Source organism: Mauremys mutica, chromosome 12 (genome assembly GCF_020497125.1).
Source record: "Mauremys mutica isolate MM-2020 ecotype Southern chromosome 12, ASM2049712v1, whole genome shotgun sequence".
NCBI lineage: Eukaryota > Metazoa > Chordata > Testudines > Geoemydidae > Mauremys > Mauremys mutica.
Window position 1 is genome coordinate 39,145,919 of NC_059083.1, and position 27,263 is coordinate 39,173,181.

At 48.1% G+C, this 27,263-nt stretch overlaps 1 protein-coding gene across 7 annotated transcripts; it reads left to right on the plus strand.

The window, feature by feature from the left end:
- Positions 1-131: 131 nt before the first annotated feature.
- On the plus strand, positions 132-27,193 carry LOC123344808 (zinc finger protein 664-like). 7 transcript variants are annotated; one of them, XM_044981283.1, is made up of 7 exons: positions 132-147; positions 4,112-4,226; positions 11,183-11,282; positions 20,522-20,608; positions 21,148-21,364; positions 24,608-24,709; positions 25,140-27,193. In XM_044981283.1, the coding sequence occupies exon 7, from the start codon at positions 25,146-25,148 to the stop codon at positions 26,427-26,429; it is 1,284 nt and encodes a 427-aa protein (XP_044837218.1). In that variant the 5' UTR covers positions 132-147; positions 4,112-4,226; positions 11,183-11,282; positions 20,522-20,608; positions 21,148-21,364; positions 24,608-24,709; positions 25,140-25,145; the 3' UTR covers positions 26,430-27,193. The 7 variants fall into 7 exon arrangements, with proteins under 7 accessions (XP_044837218.1, XP_044837219.1, XP_044837220.1 ...); XM_044981284.1 differs by lacking the exons at positions 132-147; positions 4,112-4,226; positions 11,183-11,282 and adding an exon at positions 14,376-14,524 and having other exon boundaries at positions 20,522-20,748; XM_044981285.1 differs by lacking the exons at positions 132-147; positions 4,112-4,226; positions 11,183-11,282 and adding an exon at positions 14,376-14,524.
- The last annotated feature ends 70 nt before the right edge of the window (positions 27,194-27,263 follow it).

Genomic DNA, 27,263 nt, shown 5'->3' on the forward strand with positions numbered 1-27,263 from the left:
TGTCATTTACTTTATGTAAATAAAGCATATAAAAGTGTTTCCTTGTTTATTTCCCTTTCATTTTCCAGATATGATTTTTGAAGATAGTCATGGAATTTTTTTTCTCCTGAACTGGTTGTGTCACCGAACTCTAATGAGGATATGCATGTATGTCACTCTGGGTTTGTCTACAATGCAATGTAAGCCCAGGGTTATTGGGTCTGGAGTCAGCTGGCCAGGGGTGAAAGTAACGTAAAGTACTTACCGGTATGACGGAGTCCTGAGCGGGGTTGTGGCCTCAGCCAGAAGAGGCGGGGCCTTTCAATATTTAAAGGCCCTGAGGCTCTGGCTGTGGCTGGGAGTCCTGGCAGGGCCGGTGCAAGGATGTTTCGCATCCTAAGCAAAACTTCCACTTTGCGCCCCCCCCCCGTGCCCTCGCCCTGAGGTCCGCCTCCCCGCAGCAGCTCCCCCCCTCTGCCCTGAGGCACCCCCCTGTCCTAGCTCACCCCTGCTCTGCGCACAAGCACCAGCACCCTGAGCACGCTGTCGCTGCTTCACTTCTCCCGCCTCCCAGGCTTGCGGTGCCTAAGCTGATTGGCGCCACAAGCTGGGAGGCAGGAGAAGTGAAGCAGCCAGGGCATGCTCGGGGAGGAGTCAGGGCAGGGGTGAGCTGGGGTGGGGAGTTCCCCTGCGTGCTGCCCCCCCCCCAGTTGCTGCAGGTGGCCCTCCACCCAAAGATCCGGCCGCCGCGGTCACTGTCGAAGAAAATGGCGCCCCCCCAAATCCCAGCGCCCTAGTTGACCGCCTAGGTTGCCTAAATGGTTGCGCCGGCCCTGGTCCCAGGGCCTTCAAATCACCCCGGAGCTACCAGCTGCAGAGGTGGCTGGGAGCCCCGGGGCTCAGGGGCAAATTAAAGGGCCCAGGACTCTGGCCTCCGCGGAGCTCCAGGCCCTTTAAATCACTGCTGGAGCCCTGTCACCGCTACCCCAGGACGGCAGGGCTCCGGCGATGATTTAGAGGGCCCAGGGAAGCCAGTCTAGTCCGGCACAGCATACCAATTCTTGCCGGTACACCGTACCAGACCATACAGGCTTACTTTCACCTCTGCAGCTGGCCCATGTTGGAGAACCCTGGGCTTGAGCATCTACACTGTTTCTTAACCCTACATTACGATATTTCTAACCTAGGCTCAAATCTAATAAGAACATAAGAACATGAGAAAGGCCGTACCGGATCAGACCAAAGGTCCATCTAGCCCAGTATCTGTCTACCGACAGTGGCCAATGCCAGGTGCCCCAGAGGGAGTGAACCTAACAGGCAATGATCAAGTGATCTTCCTCCTGCCATCCATCTCCATCCTCTGACGAACAGAGGCTAGGGACACCATTCTTACCCATCCTGGCTAACAGCCATTTATGGACTTAGCCACCATGAATTTATCCAGTTCTCTTTTAAACATTGTTATAGTCCTAGCCTTCACAACCTCCTCAGGTAAGGAGTTCCACAAGTTGACTGTGCGCTGCGTGAAGAAGAACTTCCTTTTATTTGTTTAAACCTGCTGCCTATTAATTTCATTTGGTGACCCCTAGTTCTTGTATTATGGGAATAAGTAAATAACTTTTCTTTATCCACTTTCTCCACATCACTCATGATTTTATATACCTCTATCATATCTCCCCTTAGTCTTCTCTTTTCCAAGCTGAAGAGTCCTAGCCTCTTTAATCTTTCCTCGTATGGGACCTTCTCCAAACCCCTAATCATTTTAGTTGCCCTTTTCGGAACCTTTTCTAGTGCTAGAATATCTTTTTTGAGGTGAGGAGACCACATCTGTACACAGTATTTGAGATGTGGGCGTACCATGGATTTATATAAGGGCAATACTATATTCTCCGTCTTGTTCTCTATCCCCTTTTTAATGATTCCTAACATCCTGTTTGCTTTTTTGATCGCCTCTGCACACTGCGTGGACATCTTCAGAGAACTATCCACAATGACTCCAAGATCTTTTTCCTGACTCGTTGTAGCTAAATTAGCCCCCATCATATTGTATGTATAGTTGGGGTTATTTTTTCCAATGTGCATTACTTTACATTTATCCACATTAAATTTCATTTGCCATTTTGTTGCCCAATCACTTAGTTTTGTGAGATCTTTTTGAAGTTCTTCACAATCTGCTTTGGTCTTAACTATCTTGAGCAGTTTAGTATCATCTGCAAACTTTGCCACCTCACTGTTTACCCCTTTCTCCAGATCATTTATGAATAAATTGAATAGGATTGGTCCTAGGACTGACCTTTGGGGAACACCACTATTTACCCCTCTCCATTCTGAGAATTTATCATTAATTCCTACCCTTTGTTCCCTGTCTTTTAACCAGTTCTCAATCCATGAAAGGACCTTCCCTTTTATCCCATGACAGCTTAATTTACATAAGAGCCTTTGGTGAGGGACCTTGTCAAAGGCTTTCTGGAAATCCAAGTACACTATGTCCACCAGATCCCCCTTGTCCACATGTTTGTTGACCCCTTCAAAGAACTCTAATAGATTAGTAAGACATGATTTCCCTTTACAGAAACCATGTTGACTACTGCTCAATAATTTATGTTTTTCTATCATAAATCTGGGGCTCTGGTGTCCACACTGCAGCATGTAGACCTGAATCCAACCAACCCTATCCCAGATTCCGACCTGAAATGTGGCCGCTGTAGCCCTTTGACCATGTTGCAGTGTAGCAAAACTTTTCTGCCCACCCTGCACTGTGGGAAAGCCTCCATGAGTGTTCAAATCTTAATATACATCAGACAATCCATACAAGAGAGAGACCCCATAAATGCTTGGATGGTGGAAAAAGCTTCAGTTCCAGCTCATACCTTCCTAAACATTTCAAAATCCACATGGCACTGTATCTATAAATGCCTCGACTGGAAAAAGTTTCATTGATGATCAAACCTTGCTTCACATCAGAGAGAGAACCGATAAATACTTGGAATGCAAGAAAAGCTTCAATAACTGCAGGAAAAGATTCAGTCTGAGCTCACACATTATTCCCCATCGGATAATTCACACAAGAAAGAGCTTGAAGGGGTACCTTCATTTGGTGCTCACACAGCATCAAACGTCAGCAAGTCCATACAGGGAAGAGCCTCTCAGATGTCCTTAGCCTAGAAAATGCTTGGAGCTAACACCATAGTGGACATCAGAGACTCCTCCACACAGGAGAGAAATTCTCTCGGTGCCTTGACTAGGCAACATACAAGTTGTCAGTCTCAAAACACACAAGTTCAGGAATCATTTCCTTCTGGTTACAAGTTTCCACACTGTCAGTGGGCAACAAAATCAAATCAGTTTTATGGTTTCTTTGTGCCCTTGCTAGGGTATCAACTTGATTAGACAAAGTTGCTACACTCTCCCAGCAACACACTAAGCAACAGTACCAGAGTCACTTGGTGTCTGGGATCTTGTTAGGGCACTAACTGGATGCAACCTAATTACAGTGTCACTCTCCCTAGCAGACAGAAATTTAGGACCATTCCCTTTCTGGGCGTTAGTTGTAACCAGAACCAACTCTGAGACAACTGCACTGCCCTCAACCATCACAGGCTGAGATGCACCTTCTCTCTGCTCCACAGACAAAGAAGAGCTGGAGAAACGTTCCCCTTTAACAGACACACAGCTTGGGATATCCTTTCCCTTGTCCCAGCACACAGGACTGTTCACAGACAACTGCTTGGAGACTGGGGTAGCTTCCTCCATAGGCAAGTCATTACCCCTGACAGACACCGGCACATTCCCTTCACTGTCAGAATCCTCCACACAGGGAACAGGGAAGATATAGGGACACTCATTTTCCACTAACTTTGCCTTCCCCAACTGGTTAGACAAAGCCATCAGCTCACCCGGCTGCCTAGGCTCATCGAAACTTTCCTTGCCTTCTTCTCCCTTGTCCCACTACCCAGGGCTGGTTACAGACAAATACTGGGATAGAGGGGTGGTGTGTATTTGGTTGTCGTGGTAACAGAATCTTGTTGTTGCTCTGGCAACTGAGTTAGACTATTAGGGGATAGCCCAGCCAGTTTTGGCTGGTTTGGTTAGTTCAGTGTGTGGCAATAAATGGCTGCTCCATGATTTACAGCTCTCTGTGTCTCCAGTGATTTCTTCCTAAACTGCTGCCCGCAAGGATACAACAACGTGGCGACAACGGTGCGATCTCTATGCTGCCCCAGCAACAGAAGGACGTAAACGTCAAGGTAAAAAAAAACCCCACAAAACTAAAAACCTTGTTTGCTGCTGGAAGGGGGTGAGAATTGGCTTGTTTGCACTGACTGTGCAAACTGAAACTAAAACCATGGCTAAACTTACAGGGCCACTGAAATCTTTTGAGGAGACTACAGTGCAATGGCCTGTATATACTGAGTGTTTTGAGCTTTTTGTTATTGCAAATGACATTACAGAAGAGAAGAAGGTGCCAATATTCTTAAGTGTTGTAGGGGCTAAGACCTACTACCTGCTACGCAGCTTACTACACCCTGTTAAGCCAGAGACCAAATCTTACAGTGACACTGTGGAAATCCCGGGGTCCCATTTTTCTCCAAAACCACTGGTAATTGCTGAAAGATATATGTAAGCGGGGGAATGGTCCCGCTATTGTGGGGAACTTTCCTGGCTTCTGTGCTACCCCAGTGAAGTGGGCTAGCGAAAGGATCTGAGTCCTCGCTCCCACTTCCTTTACCCAGAGGCCTCCCTGCCCTTGAGGACTCTCCTGTTTGGCAGAGTTCTCGTAGCCCCAACAAGACTGGGCCCAGGATTCCTGGGGGGCTCAACCCCCAACCCTGCTGTGGCCACCTAGGACAGGGGCTAAGGTGTCCCCACTCCGGGGTACCCTCTCTGCACTGGGCACCTCCCTGACCCACTGATTATTCCAGACAATTTAAAGCAAATACAAGTTGTTTACTTAACAATCAATTTAAAGAAAAGAATAAGAATAAATGGGAACGGTTACAGGGAAACACATCACCCTGCTCTGCGGCAGGGAACATTACAAACAGTGTCTCTGGACATCAAGGCACTTTGCAGTCTGTTCCTTGTAGGCCCCAGGCCTCCTTCTCAGGCCCTGGCTGTGCTGCAGGGATGCTGTGGGTGGGACACTTGAAATGGTGGTGACCACACACCTCCCGGCTTTGGGTGGTGGGATCCTTCTTCCCAGTGCCAGCCCCCCGGCAGGTTAAGATCCCCCTCCCAGCCTGGCCTGCATGGACCCTTGGCTGGGGTGTCTTCCTGCGCTGGGCCCTTTTACCAAGGTTCCCCCCTTGGCTGGCCCCAGTTGCTCACCACACTCTGGCTCTCTGGCTGCAGCTCTGCTCCCAGCACAGAATCTGCTCTCCCTGGGCTGTGCCTCTGGCTCTCTGGCTGCAGCTCCGCTCCCAGCACAGGATCTGCTCTCTCTGGGCTGTGCCTCTGGCTCTCTGGCTGCAGCTCTGCTCCCAGCACAGGATCTGCTCTCTCTCTGCGCTGTGCCTCTGGCTCTCTGGCTGCAGCTCCACTCCCAGCACAGGATCTGCTCTCTCTGGGCTGTGCCTCTGGCTCTCTGGCTGCAGCTCTGTTCTCCAGCTCAGCTTGGGCCCCTGCTTCCTCCTTAGCTCGGCCCCACTCTGTCTGACTCCGGCACATTCCTGCTCACACACGGAGGACGGGACCCACACTGGCCTTCTGTCTCCCTGATTAGTCGGCCTGCCCTGTCAATCAGGCTGACCTGGAGCATTGGCCTCTTGCCATTGTTCCTGGGGACTGTCAGTCTCAGGGTCCTGATTTGCCATCAATCCCTCCCCTTTTAGTGCTGGGAGCTAGCAGCCAAAACACCCCCACTGAATGTTAGTAAGGGGGCAACAGTCCCCTTACATATAGGTTCCACAAAAGAGACCAGAAAGATGAAACAGTTGTACAATTTGTAGCAACTTTGAGAAAGCTTGCAGAACACTGTGAATTTAAGGAGATGTTTAATGACGCCCTACGTGATAGGTTAGAGTGTGACCTGCCCAGTGAAGCTATACGGAAGCGCCTATTGACAGAGGCTCAGCTTACCTTACCAAAGGCCATTGATATTGCTGTCTCCATGTAACTAGCTACAAAGGGGGCACAATCCATCAGTGCATCCCTTGGGGTGCATGAGGTGTCACAAGAAACTACCCACAAAACTGTGGGGAGTCAGAAATGTTACCGTTGTAGTAAGCTGGGTCACCCTGCATCAGAATGCTGGTGTAAGGACCTGGTGTGTCAACACTGTGGCAAAAAGGGACATGTTGAGTGTGCCTGTAAACAAAAGAAAAAGAGGCCTGGGGTCTGGCTGACCAAAAAGGGAAATCTGCATACCCTAGAGCAGACCTAGGATGACCAAGGAGACACCTCATCACAAGAAGAAGAGCCACTCCACGTTTTGTCCTGGGCAGTGGGCTCACATGAATACTGGGTAACCCCGTTGTTGGACGGCAAACCTATATGCATGGAATTGGACACCAGTGCGGCCGTTTCACTGGTCTCTGAGACTGTGTATAAAGAAAAGCTACAGCATCTTCCGCTTAAGGCAACAAAAACTGTTCTGAAGACGTATACGGGAGAAGCTGTGCCCATGTTGGGCACTACTGATGTTAAGGAGCTCAGTGGATAGGCTGCTAAATTGCCACTGTTTGTGGTGAGAGGTAATTACCCAGCCTTAATGGGTATGTCTTGGCTTAGGAAGATCCAGCTGAATGGGACAGAAGTGCACGAAATGACTAAAGAAGAAACCAGTCTGAATGCTGTACTAAGGAAACATGCTGCTGTTTTTGGAGAGGATCTGGGAAGTATGAAGGGAATCACTGTGACATTGAACATTAAACCTGACAGTCAACCAAAATATCTGAAAGCCAGAACTGTGCCATATGCCATCAGGCCGAAAGTTGAAGCGGACCTGGAGCACTTGGTCACAAATGGAGTCCTAATACCAGTTACCCCTAGTCCATGAGCAACTCCTATTGTTCCAATAGTGAAGAAAGATGGGTCCCTCAGATTTGCGGTGATTTTAAAGTCACTGTCAACCCAGTGTTATGTGCAGAGCAATACCCGCTTCCCCGCATTGATGACCTCTTCGCAGGCCTGGCTGGGGGACAAAAGTTCAGTAAGATTGATCTGAGTCAAATGTATTTACAGATGCATGTTGACGAAAAGTCCCAAGAGCTGTTGACTATTGTGACGCATAAGGGGCTTTATTGATACGGTCACCTACCCTTCGGAATAACATCTGCTCCTGCTCTGTTCCAGAGGGCATTGGACCAGGTCTTGTGTGGCTTGCCAGGAGTCCAGTGCTATCTGGACGACATCCTGGTCACTGGAAGGAATGAGGAGGATCATCTAAAGAATGTAAAGGCTACCTGACAAAGACTGGAAGAGTATGGCCTATGAGTCCGCAAAGACAAGTGTGAATTTTTCCAATCCTCTGTTGAATATTTGGGACACATCATTGATGCTACACGCCTTCATAAGGCCCCTGCAAAGGTTAAGTCTATTGTGGAGGCTCCCCCACCTCGAAATGTTAGCCAGCTTCACTCATTTCTAGGACTATTGAACTATTATGGAAAGTTCATCTCACATTTAACCACACTGCTAAAACCACTTCACAAACAACTTGGGCAGAACAAGACCTGGAAGTGGACTGAAGCCTGTGATGTTGCATTTAACAAAGCTAAGGGTGCATTGCTAAATTCTGATGTTCTGATGCACTTTGATCCATCCTTACCCCTACAGTTGGCCTCCGATGCCTCCCGTTATAGAGTGGGAGTGATCGTGTCACACATTATGCCTTCAGGAGAAGAGAGACCTTGTTTTTGCTTCACGCATTCTAAGCAAAGCAGAAACTAACTATGCCCAAATCGAACGTGAGGCATTGGGAATCATTTTTGGAATTCAGAAGTTTCATCAGTACCTGTTCTGATGGAAGTTTACTCTTCTCACAGACCATTGACCTCTGGCTTCAATTTTTGGACCTCACACAGGCATTCCCCCGTTAGCTACTAGTCTTATGCAAGATTGGGTATTGTTGCTTTCCGCACACACGTATGAAATAAAATATTGGAAATCCACTCTGCACGGCAGTGCAGATGGTCTCTCAAGGCTACCTTTGCCAGTCAAATGTGAAGATATTGCCCAGAAGGAAATATTTTACTTTGAACAAGTACATAGCACACCAGTCACTGCTACTCAGGTAAAGAAGGCAACTTACGTTAACCCAGTATTCTCCCAAGTTATGGACCTGGTGATGCATGGAACATCTCAACGAACCTCTCCAGTCTCATCCGACCTTGTTACCTACATGTCCAGGAGGACGGAGTTATCAATCCAGTCTGGTTGTTTGTTGTGGGGGAGGCATGTCATTATCCCACCGCCACTGAGATCACAGATGTTAGAACAGCTACATTCCGGTCACTGTGGAATAGTGCACATGAAGGAAATTGCACAAAGCTATTTTTGGTGGTCTGGATTGGACAGTACTATTAAAGAGAAGGCAAGGGCTTGTATGTATGTCAGGGTGTGAGGAATGCACCCCAGTGGGCACCCCTACACCCATGGGACTGGCCTGACAACCCATGGCAATGTATACACATTGACTTCGCTGGCCCATTTGAAGGAAGTATGTTCTTAGAAGTGGTAGATGCCCATTCTAACTGGCCAGAAGTCTCTGTAATGCAGTCCACTACTGCAGAGAGTACTATCCAAAAACTACGGAGACTCTTTAATCATTTTGATCTACCAGAATAACTAGTGAGCGACAACAGACCACAGTTCGTCTCTCAGGAGTCTGAAATTTTATGAAGGCAAATGGGATACACCACATTACTTCAGCACCATATCATCCATCCACCAGTGGATTAGGTGAAAGGTTTGTGCAGACAATGAAACAAGCTTTGAAATCAGCAAGGGAACAATTGACCATTCAAAAGCATCTGGACACCTTCTTACTATCCTATAGAAACACACCTCATGCTACGACCAAGGCATCCCCGGCTTGCTAATGATGGAATGACAGCTGCGCACTTGCTTTGATCTGCTGAAACCTTCTGAACCCCAACAAATTTTGCAATGTCAGCAGCAAGATCAAGTCATCAGGTGTACACCCAGAGCAAAAGACCAAACCTATAGCCAGCTTTTGGCTCGGAATTATACTTCTGGAGCTAAATGGGTCCCTGCCACTGTCATTGCTCAAACAGGACCTGTTTCCTACACTGTCCAGACTGCAGAGGACCTCACCTAGAGGCGCCATGTAGATCAGCTGTTGCCAGGTCATACCAGTCCTCAGGACACATCTTCAGTTGAATTGCCTGACTTCACCACTTCCAGCGAGACACCGAATCAAGAGTCACCTGCTCCTGACTTTCCCCCTCTATTACTGCCTGCGGTGGAGATACCCCTCTGTCTGGCATGAGCTGATACCCCATCCTCACCCTTTCATCCTACGAACCCTGAGCCCATTGTCAGGACTGCGCCCAGGACACTGTCAGGTGCAACAACACCAGAAATCCACTGTAATCCACCTAGAGACAGAAGGCCTCCTCAATATCTAAATCTTTAGCTAGGGCGAACCCACAGTTACAGGGCAAAATAATCCCCAGGGTTTAGCCGGGAATGGAGGCAGTCTACCCTCCTTCTCTAGTTAGTGTTTGCTTTATTTAGGGGATGCTCTCATTAACGGGGGAGGAATATGTTGTGTATTTGATTGTCGTGGTAATAGAATCTTGTTGTTGCTATGGCAACTGAGTTAGATTATTAGGGGATAGGCCAGCCGGTTTTGGCTGGTTTTTGATTAGTTCAGTGTGTCGCAATGGCTCTTTCCAGGTTTACAGCTCTCTGTGTCTCCAGTGATTTCTTCCTAAACTGTTGCCCCCAAGGATACAACACATCTGAGTGCTGGTGGTCACAGGTGTCCTCCAGAAAAGGCCAGGCCAGCTGGTCCTATGCTCCAGTGGCGCTCAGAACTCTGAATCCTGTAATCCCAATTAAAATCTTGGTGGGACTTGCTGGCACTGCATTGGTTTTCTGCGAAGTCATGGAGGCCCTTCTGCTCAGCTCCCCAGTTGCACAAGAATTTGTCTTTTTCCTACTGCTGGGTTACTCATGCCCACTCAAGGGAGGTCTTTGGTCCGGCTGGCTTGACAGGATGGACCCATGCAATAACTTGGGGTCCCACAACTTGAGTGTCTGGCTAGAGATACCTGAAGTTCTGCGGGTTGCGTTTTTCTCTGTGTCACCTGATGCTGACAGGCTTTTGCCATTGCATCTCCATGCTTTTCCTCTTGCCCACCTCATTCTAAAAAAAAAAAGGAGCGCCATGGCCAGGCTTCATAGTCAGGGGAAAGAACCAGGAGCAAGAGTCGCAGGCTGGAGCACAGCACCACTTTCTTCCTCTGGGCACCTACAGCAGGGGTGGCTGGTGCTGACAGCTCTAAAGGAAGGCTTCCACACCAAAGAGCTCCATAGGGTGGGGCAAGAGTAGGGGGGACCATGCCTAACTGTGGTCTGCAGACACCTACAAAGACACTGGGCCGATCTGCTCCACACCTCCTGGCACTTCAAACACGCATTGCAGGCCAACCGCAGACCAGCACGTGGGGTGTCTGCTGGCGTTCTGTGGCCAGCATCAGAATGTTGTGGGAAAGCAGGGCTGGCCCCCAGGAGGGGGCTGTTACCGTTCCCACTCAAGGTGCTCATTCTGGTGGGGAAGGAGGAGATTTTTCTCCAAGCAGCTTTCCCCAGCTGGCGAGAGGCAGAGAAATACCCAGGGTTCCACAGGTGCTATTTAACCAGCCCCCGGAAGCATAGGGGCAGGCACAGATTAGGAGGAGGGAGACTGCTCTACACGCTAGCTCAGGCATCCACCCACTTTGGCAAGCTCAGAAGCCCAGAGGCTAGACTGGGACTATCTAGGACTCACATGCCAGTCTTTGCTTTCCCCGGCCCCCCTGGAGCCAGAACCTTTGCCCCAGGGTTTTCAGCCAAAGTGAAAACTAAGGAAGCAGAACTACTATGGACTCAAACCCTCAATCATTAGACTCTGCTTTTAGACCTCACAAAACAGCTTTTTGAAGCATGTTTTTAGAACCATAAATGGATTCCATTGAGAGGACCCCTAAACTGTGGTTGGGATGCATGACTTTGTTCTTTCTTTCGCTCATTCCAGGTCAGCAGGAGAGCTGGGGGAGAGTCAGCAGCAGTTTGTAGCAGGGGGACATGGCGAAGCACAGGAACCTCAGCTGTGGGTTTCACACAGGAAAAGGCAGGTAATTGTTGGTGTGAATCTAGAGGGCCTGCCATGAGATGGCTGTCTGTTGCCCTCTTAATTCTGCATCACCCCTGCCCCTTACCCTTCTGCTTCGCTCTCTGTGATAGAAACCAGCAAGGGAAGTGGAGTCATTGCCTCTTCATCATGTACACCGGAGAAACATTGTTCCTTACATCCTCCTTATTAAGAACATAGAACAGGGGTAGACAACCCATGGCATGGGTGCCGAAGGTGGCACTCGAGCTGATTTTCAGTGACACTCACGCTGCCCGGGTCCTGGCCACCAGTCCGCAGGGCTCTGCATTTTAATTTAATTTTAAATGAAGCATCTTAAACATTTTAAAAACCTTATTTACTTTACATACAATAGTTTAGTTATATGTTATAGACTTATAGAAAGAGACCTTCTGAAAACGTTAAAATGTATGACGGGCCCGCGAAACCTTAAATTACAGTGAATAAATGAAGACTCGGCACATCACTTCTGAAAGGTTGCCAATCCCTGACATAGAACATAAGAACGGCCAGACTGGGTCAGACCAAAGGTCCATCTGGCCCAGTATCCTGTTTGCTAACAGTGGCCAGTGCCAGGTGACCTAGAGGGAATGAACAGACCAGAGCAATCATCAAGTGATCTATCCTATTCCCAGCTTCTGACAGACAGAGGTTAGGGGCACCATCTCTGCCCCCGCGGCTTCTTTTTTGAACCCCGCTATAGTCTTGGCCCTCACAACATCCCCTGGCCAGGAGTTCCACAGGTTGACTGTGTTGCATGAAAAAAACCTTCCTTTTGTTTGTTTTAAACCCGCTGCCTATTAATTTCATTTGGTGGCCCCTAGTTCTTGTGTTGTGAGAAGGAGTAAATAACACTTCTTTATTTACTTTCTCCACACCAGTCATGATGTTATAGATCTCTATCATATGATAGAAGATTAGGGTTGGAAGAGACCTCAGGAGGTCATCTAGTCCAACCCCCTGCTCAAAGCAGGACCAACACCAACTAAATCCCCTCTTAGTTGTCTCTTTTTCAAGCTGAAAAATCCCAGTCTTATTAATCTCTCCTCATACAGCAGCCATTCCATACCCCTAATAATTTTTGTTGCCCTTTTCTGAACCTTTTCCAATTCTAGTATATCTTTTTTGAGATGGGGTGACCACATCTACACTCATTATTCAAGATGTGGGTGTACCATGGATTTATATTGTCAATATGATCTTTTCTGTCTTATTATATATCCCTTTCTTAATGATCCCCAACATTCTGTTTGCTTTTTTGACTGCCGCTGCACATTGAGTGAATGATTTCAGAGAACTATCCACAATGACTCCAAGGTCTCTTTCTTGAGTGGTAACAGCTAATTTAGATCCCATCATTTGATATGTACAGTTGGGATTATGTTTTCCAATGTGCATCGCTTTGCATTTATCAACATTAAATTTCATCTGCTATTTTGTTGCCCAGTCACCCAGTTTTGAGAGATCCTTTTGTAGCTTTTCACAGTCTGCCTGGGACTCTTTGCAGTCTGCCAGGAGCAGAGGAGGGTGGTCCTCCTTCCCTCGCACCCTTTCCCCCTGTGGAGGCTGGCCTAGGGCCCAGTTGCATCCCTGGGAATTTTCTCCCAGGCCAACTGAGGGGTGCACCCCACAGATTGGGACCTCTGACCTAGATAATCATTTAACAAAATGGAGGAAACTGAGGTATACACAATATTCAAACGTTTTGTATGAATATTGTGTATACCTCAGTTTCCTCCATTCCTCCCAGGACAGCAGGGGACCAGCCACCTGGGCCTGGCAGCTGGAGCCCTGCCACATCTGGGGCAGCTGACAGGATTGCAAAGTAACATTTAAGCCTCACTTTTAGAACTCTGCACTGTCAGGATTTTTTTTTGCAGTAGATTAAATTGCTTGTTTGAGGATTGGCCCCTCCCCCTTCTCTCTCTCTCTCTCAGCTGAAGCCGCCCCCCCCCCAGGACTTACCTTTGTTTCCCTGCTGTGTAAGAGGTTTCTCATTGTCTTTCCAAGTGCTGTGCAGGAACTGCCTCATGGAGGAAGCACATTCCTTTGTGTAGGGCAGGTCTCTCCTGTTTGGCTGGAAACCCAATGTAAGAATGTGCCTCAGGTGGAAAAAAAATCCTTCCATTTGAGAGTTCTACCAGGAGATCTCTGAGGAAGGCTTCATTTGACTAAGAAATTGTGACTCTTGAGATCAGTTCACGACAGCTGGCATGTCTGCTCTGCCCAGTCTGGACTGCACCCAGGATGTGGCAGAGCCTTGAACTGAAGAAGGATTTTATCTTTCATGGGACATCTAAGTGTTATTATTTCCAGGTCTGCAGGTCACAGCTCAGCCCTGATGTGACAAAGGGCGGGAGGGTTCTTGGTTTTTCTGTGTTTTCCAGTGGGTTGCATGCAGAGGGGGTGGGACTTGGTGTCCCCAGGTGTTATGGTGTTACGGGTTTAACGAGGTGAGGGGAGAGGCAGTTTGTTGGGACACAGGACCGGAGAGGGAACTTGGGACCCCGGCCGATGGCCTGGAGGATGGAGACCCCAGTGACTGGTGACCCGGAGACCCAGCTCAGGAGTCACAGCCGGTTCTGGCCAGTGGGAGGACAATGGGCTGCGGGGAGAGGACCCCGGTGACCTGACCAGCCGGCTCCAGCCAGAGGGGGGCTGAGAGGAGAGGAGACCCAGGTCTGCCTGTTTATGACCCTGTTTCCCTGGAGAGAAGACAATGGACAGAGGCAGGGCTTGGGGCCAGGGATATTGGAGGCCCAGCTGCCCCTCACCCAAGCCAAGCGCTCCCCCAGCCCAGTCTGGAACTTGAGCAAGTACAAACACTTGGGGGGAGCATTTGCTGCCCCCCCCAGGTACCCCGAACTGTCGCTGCTTACCAGGAACACTGCTTTTGAATCACTGCAAAACTGCCTGCAAGGAGAGAGACACTGCATCTGCCGGGTTACTGTACTCTGACAATGCCTTGTACTAGTCCGTCACAGTGACCGATTTTCTGACCATCGGCAGTTTTTAGCTGCTCAGATAAAGGAGAGGCGTGAGGGGCCTCTTGGTGAATCTAGGTCTTTTCCTCACTGCGAAGTAAGGTAATTGTTTTGTTTTGTATGGAACCACAAATTCTGTGTTGAAAACTTCTTCATGTGTAACAGAGACAATGGGGGGAAGTCTGCCCAAGGAACAGTGGTCGAGTTTCTGCCTGGACAGCTTGTCTTTGAAAGGAGAATTGTAAGTATTTCAAATACTGTTTACAATGCTTTGCACCATTTTGGGAGTTTTGTGGGTCTTAAATGTTTGTTTGCTATAGAAACTGTATGGCCTAATCTACAATTGAAAGAGACCAATGAAGAAATAACTATGCCTTCCCTCAGGGGTTCACATACAACAGCCCTGAGGTTTCCTGCTGCAGACTGCTTTTCCAAAAACACCTCAACCTTTCTTTCTTTGTGTCCAAATTAAAAATAGAGAGTTCACATCGGTAGCAAAATGTGCCAGGAGTGGCCGCACCGTCGCGGTTTGCTACCCTAGCCCAGAAGACGTGAATAGCAGAGGTAGCAAATTATTACACGCATAATCTCCATCTGCCACAATTTGCTACTCCTGGACCAGGAGATGAAATGGTGGAGTAGCAAATTTCGACATGATTCTCTGTCTCGATTTGCTTCCCCTGCACTACACGGTGGGACAACAGACAGCGTCAGCAAACTTTGACAGGGGGCAGCGAACGAATAGCTAGTTCTGCTAGAAGTAACAAACTGCGTCAGAAGGGGGGCAGTTAGTAGGTTCCCCCATGGCTCCTCTGCAACCAGGATGAGGCTCCCTGGGCTGGGGGGAACACGGAGGCGCTGCTCCGTGGTTGTGCCAGGGCCCCTCCTAGGGTGTTTGTGACACTCGGTGAATGCGACTCTGGATGGGGAGGAAAAAAAACCTCCTCGGCCTGGATGGAAGAAAAGAAATGCAGATCCCTGCCTGTGAGGGGGGTACACCCAGCATTGTCGGGGTGGGGGTGAGAGAGCAGGACTGGGGCGCGGGGGGAGTGGAGGAGCTGGGAGTCAGGACGCCTGGGTTCTTCTAGCCACAGGCGAGCTCCAGCTCGGAAAGTCCCGGGTCCCACGGAGTGTTGTTGCAGGCGGGGTTGGTGTTGAGGGGCACGGGAAGGGGCTGGATCAGCTGACCGCTGGCTGGTGGTGCTGGGAGGAAGGAAGTGGGCGATGGGAAAAGCGGAGTGCGGCAGCTGCTGCCCCTGGATTTGAGTGGTCAGCAATCAGGGCTCTTGGAAGCCGGGGGCTGAGTAGCTGCTGCTCCCGAGTGGGGTCTGGGCCCGGGAGAGACCTGCATTACAGCCCCCTCTGTGCCTAGCAGAGATGGGGACTTTCTCCAGTGGCTGGAACTAGCCCCCCCGCGGGCAGCCTCGGGCTCTGCCGACATCCGGAGCTGGAGACTGCAGGTGATGGGGATGGGCCGGAAAGTGACTCTGTACAAAGGATCCCTGGGGAGCCTCAGACCTTGCAGCCCTGGGAATCTGCTCTCTGGCTGTGAATGCACCCGGGGGAGGGATGGGAGCTGCCTTAACAGGAAGGGAGCCAATTTCCTCTGCTCCTCTCAGAATCTGCTTCTTGTTGCTGCCAGCTCTTGTGATTTTATTGAGAGTCTTTAGGTAATTGGTGCTTTTTCTTAAAGCCATTGGTTAGGTGAACATCTCAGCTTTCGCTGAAAAATAAAGTTTCTAGCCCTCAGGTTTGACCTGAGGGGTCAGAAGGCAGAAAGCAAAACAAATTTATTATTAAACACCCCTCCCCCATGTTTATAAGCCTATCTTATTATTTGTTAATGTTTATTTTATTATTATTTTTGTCCCGACTAGTGATTTTTCAAAGTTTGAGGTTGGCAGTACTGTCTGCTCCAGGAACTAAGCCGGAGAGCAGATTGCAGAGGGGTTTCAGGGAAACCATAAGTATTTGATGGAGAGAGCAAGAAGAATTTGTGCTTTTTAGGAGAGAACGAGTTGTGAGGATAACTACATTACAGATTGTGAGGTGCAGCTTGGCCTCCACTCTAGACCCCCAGAGAAGTACAAAAGACCACAGACTCCTATAAATAACCATTTTAAACTACAAGGAATCCGGTGGCACCTTAAAAACTAACAGATTTATTTGAGCATAAGCTTTCGTGGGTAAAAAACCTCACTTCTTCCGATGCATGGAGTGAAAATTACAGAATGAAATGAATAGGCAGCAGGGTTAAAACAAACAAAAGTCAACCTGTGGAACTCTTTGCCAGCGGCTGTTATGAAGGCCAGGACTATAACAGGGTTCAAAAAAGAACTAGATAAATTCATGGAGGATAGGTCCATCAGTGGCTATTAGCCAGGATGCAGAAGGATGGTGTCCCTAGCCTCTGTTTGCCAGAAGCTGGGAATAGGTGACAGGGGATGTATCACGTGATGATTACCTGTTCTGTTCGTTCCCTCTGGGACACCTGGCATTAGCTACTGTCGGAAGACAGGATACTGGGCTAGCTGGATTGTTGGTCTGACCCCGTCTGGCCATTCTTATGTTCTTATTTCTGGTGGCTGTGAGCACCCCAGGATCTCACGTTGCCTGGAAACTAACTTGTAAATTTCCCCCTGTTCAAGGTGACCCTCGTTTCCCATTCCCGTTATGAAAGCTGAAGCCAAGCTGCCCCAAGGAGAGGTGGCTGCATTTCTATGCGTAAGGATGGGGAGCAGGAAGAAAACTGAAGAGCTGCAGGAGGCTGAGGGGCCATATAAAGATGTCAGGCAGGAATAGGCTGAGAGAGGCCTGGGGAAGTAGGGGATACAGAAGGGACACTGACAGAATAAAGGGAATCAGTGCAGGAGGATAAGGTGGGGCAATATGAATATGTGGGGGCGGGGCAGGGGAAGATGAGGTGGCCACAGAAATCAGGTTGGCAGAAAGGGAAAATGAGGAGTAGGATGCTGTGAAGGGAAATGGGGGGAGAGGAGACTGAGTGCGGAAGGAGACCAGTCGGGGACGGTAGAGAGATAGGGTAGTGATAAGTGAAGAAATTGGGGAGGGATACCATGGCAGCTCCCCCACCCCCGGGGATAGAAGCTAAGGCAGTGATCCCCAAACTTTTCACAGTTGCACCCCCCTTACCCCTGTCTGCACCCCCCACCCCACCCCACCCCGCAGGGAGCTGGGACATGTCTGGGGGTGGGGGCACAGACAGGGGTAAGGACACAGAGGCTGAGGCCACAGCTGTGGGCAGGTCTGGGGCTGTGAGCAGAGCCGTGGCTGGGGGCCGAGGCTGGGGGTGGGGTTGGGACCAGGAGGAGCAGAAGCCTTAGCTGGGCCACTGTTGGGGCCTGAGGCTGGGCCAGGAGGCGGGGCTGGGGCTGGAGCAGAGCTGGTGGTGGTGGAGTGGGGCTGGATGGGGCTTCTGCCCCACCCCCTGTGTGGACTGGCTCAGGCCCTGCTGCATCCCCCTGAATATTCCTCCATGCTTTTCTCGAGGGGCGCGTCCCATAGTTTGGGGGCCTGTGGGCTAAGGGATGTCACCTGCAAACAACCTCTGGGAAATTTTGGACCTGACATGCTTAAACATGCTTTGCGGGTGGGCAGCTTCCCTCCAAAGTCTCCAAAACTAGAAGGCAAATTGCCACCCCCTCCCCGGCCTCTCCTCCAAATGATTATGGTTTAAGCCAAATTTGTGATTTTGAGGACTGACTCCTGAATACTGAATATCCAGGGTGGGCAACATTAAAAAAGGACTTGGCCTCATCCCTCCTGGGCCACACGTCCAGGTCACATTCTGGTCTCAGTTAAATTCTGGTGTCAGCCCAGATTCATGGCAAGGAAGGACAGAGGCTGACTCCAGATCTGGAGGAGATGAGATCTGTGTCCATCCTGAGGTGGGGAAGAGGAAGGAGGCTATTTCATTTTTTTCTGCCACTGGAGGGCTCTGGTTATTATACAGGGAGGAGAGAGACAGGTTTTCTGGGGTCTTTACTTCCTGGGTCAGATACTGAGATGCTGCTGCTGGCTTCTGCTTCATTTCTGGTCATCCAGAAGCCCGGGCTGGGCCACTACTGCTCCCCAGTGAGATCTGTGTGGGGAGAGACCTGCATTAACCCCCCTCTCTGCCCAGCCAGGGGGGACTTTTTGCAGTGGCTGGAACCAGCCCCTGGGGCAGCCCTAAGCTCTGCCAACACCAGCCCCTGAGCCGGAGCCTGCAGGTGAGGGGAGAGACCTGGGGGAAGGGCTGGGGCCGGGCAGGAAAGTGACTCTGCACCTTGCCCCATCTCTGCTCCCCATGGGTCTGCCCTGGCTTAGCAGCTGTAAGGAAGCAGCAGAAGGGCTTGCCCCTATGCAGGGTTAGGGGCCTCAGGGTGACTAGTGGGGGGTCCCCAGCGAGGATTGGCTGAAATCACCCCAGCACCATAACAGAGGCAGCCAGCAGCTTGACCCAGAACATTCCCCCCCCGCCACACACACACACACATTCTGCCCAGAGGGAGAGCATGGGGGGGGGGTAAACGCACCAGGAGAACACATGTGAGGCAAGGAGGCAGCCTGTGATAGCAGGAGCCAAAGGAGGAAGGGTCGCGTGTCCCCCCAGCAGCGCGGGGACCAGGCGGAGGCAGGAACCGGCTTTTCCTCTTCCTGCTCCTCCCCTTCTCCCCAGGAAAGTCAATCTGTCCTGGGATCCTGCAGGGAATGGAGCTGGGCCGGGCTGTGAGCTGGAAACATCCCATTCTCCGCCCCGCTCCCCCCTCCCTGATTGCTCCTGCTGCCCCTTCCAGTCTCTCTGTCCTCCTCCTTTCCCCTCTACCCTCCCCTTCTGGCTGGGAGACCTATTGTCCCATTCCTGGCGGTATTTCCTTTCCCATAGCTGGATTGCTTTCTGCTCCTGGTATTGGTAACAAATGCCATTTGGAGCTAGTGTGACCGGATAGCAAGTGTGAAAAATTGGGATGGCGAAGGAGGTGGGCAGGGGAGTGGAAGGGGCAGGGGGGAGGGTACAGTAGGCACCTATATAAGACAGAACCCCAAGTATCGGGACCATTCCTATAAAATCGGGACATTTGGCCACCTTATTTGGATCCAAACTTTCTGCCCCTAGTCTTTGGGCGGGGGAGGGTGACCAGTTTCTCTAGCTATGACACAGACATGGCATTGTAAGGGTTACGGTACCCAACATGCACTATGCTTAATCTCACAGCTGGGATTCCGATGGAAGGGAAAGATTTTTTTTTATTTATTTTTTTAAGTGGAATGAATATAAATTAACAGTCGGTAGGGTCAGTCTGCTATAACAACGCCCTCCTCATGTAGTCAGTCCACCTATCAGCCTCTGGGGGATATTCTGAGCATTGGGAGCAATGACTGAAACTAATGGGTTTTTGTGTGTGAGGGGGCGGGGGGGTTCACACCGGTAGCATCTGACAACACTGGGGTTTGCGGGGTCCAGGTCCAGAGCTGGCACTCTGGGTACGTTGAGTGACAGTAGGTGGGAAAGCTGGGGGCAATGTCTGAAATTTAATATTTTGTGTACGTCTATAGAAGTGGTTCTTAGTCTTTCCAGGCTACTGTACCCTTCTCAGGAGTCTGATTTGTCTCATGTACCCCCAAATGTCACCTCACTTAAAAACAACTTGCTTACAGAATCAGACCTAAAAACATGAAAGTGTCACACAGCACCCGGTTACTGAAAAATCGCTTCCTTTCTCATTTATACCAGATAATTATAAAATAAATCAATTTGGAATATAAATATTGTACGTACTTTTCCGTGTATAGTACATAGAGCAGTATAAACAAGTCACTATATGAAATTTTAGTTTGTACTGACTTTACTAGGGCTTATTATATAGTCTGTTGTGAAACTAGGCAAATATCTAGATAAATTGATGTACCCCTGGAAGACCCCTGCATACCCCCAGAGATATGTGTACCCCTGGTTGAGAACCACTGCCCTGTAGTGTGGGGGATATTTGCAGCTGGGGGTTGGGCCTCTGGCGACAAGGTGGGTTCTGTTTTTATTCGTTTCCCTTTTCACACCTGCCTTGCTGAGGTTGGACTGCAATGGAGACAAAGTCTAAGGGCCACATCCTGCTCTGGATGTGAATCCCAGGGATGCTGCACGGGCAGCTGCAACACAGGAAATCTGCCAGCTGTGAGAGCGTTTGTAGTCATTTGTAAATATAGATATGAAATCTTCCCCCCTCCCTGATTCTTCCAGGAGGGGCTGCAAGAGCATCTGTGCTGTGCAAGAAACGAGCAAAGAGAAGCCAAAGATGACAAGGAGAGGCAAAGAGTGGAACAGCTGGTGGGTGCTCAGAGTCGTTCTCCCCACCCCGGCACCAAGGTTTGCCTAGGATCAGAGTGCCTGGAGTGATGTGGCAACCGCAAGGACCCTCCTGCCGGCCTCAGCCAGGAAACCATCCCCACTGGAATCCAGGGAGGAGGGTAGGGTCATGCATGTGGAGGGTACCATGATGCTCTTGGGGAACATTTGCCAGTGTATGGGCCTTGTCTGTGAACTGGCCCAGAGAGACCCTGCCCAGAGGCTGCTCAGATATTATAGTGGCTGGGATTTCTCTGGAGTGCCTAGAGAAGATGGAGAGAGAGGAGAGAAAATGTGGGCTGACTGGATGGAGATTTTTGGCTCAGTGCAAGTTGTTGAGGTTTTTGTCCTGTTGCCATTTGTCCCTGCCCTGGGCCCTTCAATCTTTCCTGTTCTAAGTGAACTTCCCCATCATACACCACTAGGGACCCTGGGTTTTAGCCAATATTTCCCCTATCTGCTGGGAGGCACATGTAGGATATTCCCCTGGTTACCTTGCCACCCTCTCCCTGTAACTGCAGAAACAGACAGAAGCCAAGAGGCAGAAAATCATCCGGGAGTGGAAGAAGCTATGTGGGTTTCTGGAGGAGCAGCTTCCCGCTGTCCTAGCTGGAAGAGCTAGACAGAGCAATTGTCAAGAGAGGGGATGAGAGGATCTCTGAACTGTCCCTGGAGATTTCCCTGCTCAGTGAAATGGGAGGAGAGAATGGAAAGGAGCCACTGAGCCAATCCGTACAGGTGAGACTGTGCCACTGTAATGATAATACACAGCATTTCTTTTCTGAAACTTTTTATTAAGGCAAAGCTACAATAAAATGTTAGCTTCCTATATCATACATGACTTATTCAGCATCATGTTAATATTCCAAGAACCTGGCTAAAGATTCTGACTCGTTGACTGGCAAGCCCTCCTCCTCTGAGTACACTACAAGGGATGACCAAATTTCTAAACACATATCCTCTTTTGGGCACGTCTCTTGTGTACGTACTTGGTGTGAAAGCTGTTTCATTACAAGAAAAGTCCATATTTTACAATACCACAATTCCATAGGACGAGAAGTCACATTTTTCCAGTAATAAGCAACACTTAGCTTTGGTGCTAACCATAAAAAAAAAATTAATTTGTCATTCTTTTTTAAATGTACTGGACTTTAAGGAAGCAGTTCAGGAGATCTCTGGGAAGCTGTCATTTTGTTATAAGATAAATCTCTTTAATAATTGCCTCCCCAAACTGTTTAGTTCCTGGACACCACCACCATATGTGCAAGTATGTTCCCTTTTCCTCACCATAGTGCATCCCTAGCAGTAAAAATATGATTGATCTTAACTTGAGTCAAATGCCATCTGTACAGTAATTTATACAAATCTTTGTGAGCTACAGAAATTGAAGATGTATATGTATATCCCCTTTCCCACTCAATCAATATCAATATATTTGCCCATATCCCTCTCCAATGTTTTTATCTTGGTTGTTTTCCTATCAACATCTTTTTCAATTAAAATTGTATATATCTTAGAAATTAAACCTTTTGTTCCAGATTCCTCCTGGATTAACTCCTCAAATGTGGTCAAAGGTCTAGATAGAGACGTCTTGTATCCAGATTTCACAATGGAATATTTGATTTGTAAATATTGAAAATATGGGATCTTAATTATTATTAGCTATCTCTTGATATGATTTCAAATCGGGCCCCAGGAACAGCTGTCCAAACTAAGTCATCTCAGCTCTTACCCATAATGCGTAGTCACTTTGATATTTCCTAATGATAAATTCGTGACTAGTAATAAAAGTAGCTATGGGAGAGGGCCTCAGGTAAAGGAATTTTTAAAAAGTTGCCCAAAGCTGCTAAGGTGGCCTGGGTGAATGGGTGATTTTTGATTTTTGGTGACCTACATTTCTTTGTAACCTAACAGTTACTATCAATAGCTATATTTGGGCTCTTGTCTTGTTCGAGTTTTACCCAGCATTGGATGGTCTATTGTTAATGCAGTTGATCATGTCTTTCAGTTGTGATGCATAATAAATAATAAGCCAAATTAGGGAAAGCTAGTCCACCCAACTGTGTAGGTTTATTCAGCACTTTAGAACTCCCACTTTGTCTTGTATGTTTCCATATGAATTTTAATAGTGCATCCTGCCATGTTTTTAAAGCATGCCACAGGCGCCAACTGGGATGTACTGAAACAAAAATAACAACTTTGAGACGACATTCATCTTTTACGAGGCTACCCTACCTAGCCTAGAAATTTATTATTTGTTCAATTTCTCCAACTCTTACATTGTTGTTTTTTCCCACAATGGAGAGTTGTTTGCCTTAAAAAAAGATTTTACAATATTTATTCCTAAATATTTTCAAAATGTCATTACCCGTTTAAATTTCTGTCGCTGATAGCAGTTTGTTTTGTCCCTTTCAGGAATATTAATTCCTAAAATTTCAGATTTATCATAGTGTATTTTGAAGACTGATACCTGCCCAAATTCCAGAGTCAATTCTCCTCTATCATTTTGCATGATGCTTCTGGATCCTGCAAATATAACAAGATATTATCAGAATACAAAGCTATTTTTGTGTTCTAATCCAGAAGACATTTTGATGCTCTTTACCAAGAGGCTGTTTCTTACATGTGTGGCAAATGGCTCCATTGCCAGAGCAAACAGTGAATAAGGGACAGTTCTGTCCCTTACTTCTAGACAAATTAAAAGTTGCAGATTGATGACCATTAGCCAAGGCAGATGCACGAGGATGAGTATACAGGGCCAATATGCCTGTGGAAAACACATTTCCAAAACCAAACTTTACCAAAATATGTCTGATGTATTCCCCTCCAGCCAGCTGAATGCTTTCTCACCATCCAAACAAAGCAGCACACAGGAAAAATTGCTAGAATTAACATTCTAAATGAAGGCTAGATTTACATTAGACCTAATTTCTGATGCACCGGTTTTGGTTCATTGATTTCTGGTCTCACACGGCTGCTGTTTGCTAGGCATGATTTTAACACAGTCCTTGAGTTATATCAGTAGCCTTTTTTGTTTGGACTAATTCAGTCTTCCTGTCTCTCTTTTGCATCTTTTCCCATCAGTGTTTGTTATTGTAGGTTACTGTGACGTTTTATGAACTTTCACTCACTTTTGACGGTTAAGCTCACAATTAGGGTAAATTATCACAACAGGGGATGACATGTGCCAGCACATTGCACAGGAATAAACTTTTGTGTTGGGCAGTGGCATGTCCCAGCTACTTCAGAACTATCCAAGAGTCACAGTAACAAGACCTGTGACTACATACACATTTTCAAATATCAATAACGAGGGCCCTACCAATTTCACAGTCATGAAAAATGAGTCACACAGACTGTGAAATAAGCCCTTCCCTGTGAAATCTGATCTCTCCCTGCTGCTTGGAGCACTCCAACCAGGGGGTCCTAGCTCCAGCTGGGCTGGGGAGGGACAGAACTTGTTCATCCCCTGCACAGTCACTCTCGGGGGGAGCTCAGACCCACCTCCACCTCCGGGAACCTCCTGCGGCTGCAGGAAGCGCCACGGTTTCTGCCTTCAGAGTTCAGCTGAGGGTGTCAATACTGTGAATCCTCTACAATGAGGTTTGTGATCCCCCTACAATCCACTTTTGGGTCGGGACCCTCACATTTACAACACCATGAAATTTCAGATTTAAACATCTGAAAACATTAAATTTACCAATTTGGCAGGGCCCTATCAATAATTTATTCAAATTAAGAGGCAGATACACCATGTGAGAGTGGGTTTTGTTTACTATAAATTGTTAGAAAATTCAATCTCACTTATTTTGTTGAAATTTAAAAAAAATTAAATGTGCATTGATGAGGGTTTTGTTTGTTTTTTTAAATCTTGGCCTTTTGAATAAGACATTGGGAATAAGGAGCCAACCTTAACCTGTGGAATATTCTTTGCATTCATAATTCACCCTCATCTCACTTGTTTACTTTCTCTTGGAACAGGATTTCTTCTTCCCAAACCTGACATGATTTCCAAGGTGGAACAAGGGGAAATGCTGTGGGTCCCAGATCTCCAGGGCTCCAAGGAGAGGGAGATCTTGAGAGGTACCTGTGCAGATGAGGAGTCCTTTAAACTGACTCAGAAACGATTCTTGAATGATGGAAACAGCTTGTAATCCCAAAAATGTCTCATTACCTGCCCCACTTCTGGATTGTACTCGGCAGGTGTTGTATCCAAATGACAGATGTCACTCATGTCTTCACACCCACCATCACTGACACCTGGCAGCACCTCCTTGCCACCTGAGATAGGATGTAGAGGTTCCATCCTCTCTATTCTCTGGGAAAAATTTTTGGAGATTCTGATTTTTTTTTTTGAGCTCCCAACAGTTCATTTCATTTGTGTCTTCCCCCCCCCCCCCCTCCACATCCACCACCCCATTTGCTCTGCCCCTTTCTGAGGTTTCCCTCCCTCCCTTTCCCCACCCTCCTGGCACAGGGAATGACTCGCATCTGGATTCTCTTTCTATCCCAGCAGGTGATGGGGATAGAAGGTCCTGATGGGGAAGGTCCTGAGCAAGTGGAACAACACTGGACATTACCGGGAAGATCTCAAGGGAATGTGTCCTTGAGTCCTCAGCAGGAAGCAGCTTGTGAGAATGAGCACAAGCCAGAGAACCATCAGGATAACCTCCCCATGCAGGAAGTAGGTAAAGGTGTTCATTTTGGGGGAGGTTGCAAGGACCTTGAGAGAACAACAGTCCAGCAGAGAATCTCCATGGAAGAGAGAAAAACCACATGCACCGAGTGCGGGAAAAGCTTCAAACGGAGATCAGACCTAATTAGACATGAGAGAATCCACACAGGAGAGAGACCCTATAACTGTCCCAACTGTGGGAAAAGCTTCAGCGATAGCGCAGCCCTTACTTTACATCAGAAAACCCACACAGGAGAGAGACCGTATAAGTGCCTCAATTGTGGGAAAAACTTCACTCGCAGCTCACGCCTCATTGAACATCAGAGAGTCCACACAGGAGAGAAACCCTATAAATGCCTCGACTGCGGGAAAAGTTTCAGTGTGAACTCAGCCCTCATTAGACATCAGAGAATGCACACAGGAGAGAAGCCTTATAAATGCCCTGACTGTGAGAAAAGCTTCAATGTGAGTTCATCCCTTAAAACACATCAGAGAATCCATACGGGCGAGAGACCCTATAGATGCCCTGACTGTGGGAAAAGCTTCAAGGAGAGATCAAGCCTTATTAACCATGAGAGAATCCACACAGGAGAGAGACCCTTTAAATGCTCCGAGTGTGGGAAAAACTTCCGTGTGAGCTCAGCCCTCATTAGACATCGGAGAATTCACACAGGCGAGAAACCATATAAATGCCTTGAATGTGGGAAAAGCTTCAATGTGATTTCATCCCTTTGTACACATCAGAAAATTCACGCGGGAGAGAAACCATATAAGTGCTCCGACTGTGGAAAAAGCTTCAATATTAGTTCGTCCCTTATCACACATCAAAGAATCCATACAGAAGAGAGACCCTATAAATGCTCCAGCTGTAGGAAAAGCTTTAATATTAGCTCATCCCTGATTAAACATCAGAGAATGCACACAGAAGAGAGACCCTATAAATGCACCAACTGTGGGAAAAGCTTCATTCAGAGCTCATACCTTATTAAACATCAGAAAATCCACATGGCAGAGACGCCTATAAATGCCCCAGTCAGTAGCCATAGTAAAAATAAACCATTTCCTGATTTCCGTCCTACATCAGTGACATTTGGTTCCCAAATATGTGGCTGCCCCTCTCTGGGGTGAGGATACAGCAGCAGACAAACCTGAACTGATGAGTGACTCTGGTTCTGTTTGTCTAGAACACCCCAGGCAGAGCAGAATACCTGATCCACTTTGCCTCATTGCTGCAGGCCCAGCTGCTGAGGCGATGTGCCTCTCCGCCTTCTACCTGATGGGCAAAGGAAGAGAAAAGAACAACTCTGGAAATTCCGTCTCCCCTTCCCTGCCCTTTCATGGAGATTAGCAGAAGAAAACTTGGGTCCCATATTCACTCTAGAGACCTGTCTCCACCTCTCTTCTTCCACCAGCCCCTGGGCTGGGCTCTCACACTTAACTGGAGTTGTTCCCTGCAGTGGGGTGTCCCTGAGGGCTAGTAACTCCTTCTCTCCCCAAATCCCCCAGGGTGCTTGTTTCTTGGGGGATCAGATGTTAACAGACCAGGAGGGATGGGTGATGGGCAGGTAATGGAGAAATGTAATGTTTGGGGTTGATGGAGATGGGAACCAGAAGCAGTCAGATGCAGAGTGTTGAGGTTTCCAGTGTGTGGGGATCATGGAATAACAAGTGTGGAAAGGGATGGGATTAGGAAGGTACTTCTCCTATATTTCAGCCCCTCTGACCCTTTCCCTGTCCTCTCAGTATTAAGAAAGCATCACTGAAGGGACACAAAAACTAGGGGTCACCAAATGAAATTAATAGGCAGTAAGTTTAAAACAAACAAAAGGAAGTATTTCTTCACACAAAGCCTGTGGAACTTTTTGCCAGCAGATGTTGTGAAGGCCAAGACTATAACAGAGTTCAAAAAAGAACTAGATAAATTCATGGAGGCTAGGTCCATCAATGGCTAATAGCCAGGAT

Coding starts and splice junctions, on each gene's coding strand:
- LOC123344808 (XM_044981283.1), top strand. CDS start 25,146: ATGGGGATAGAAGGTCCTGATGGGGAAGGTCCTGAGCAAGTGGAACAA.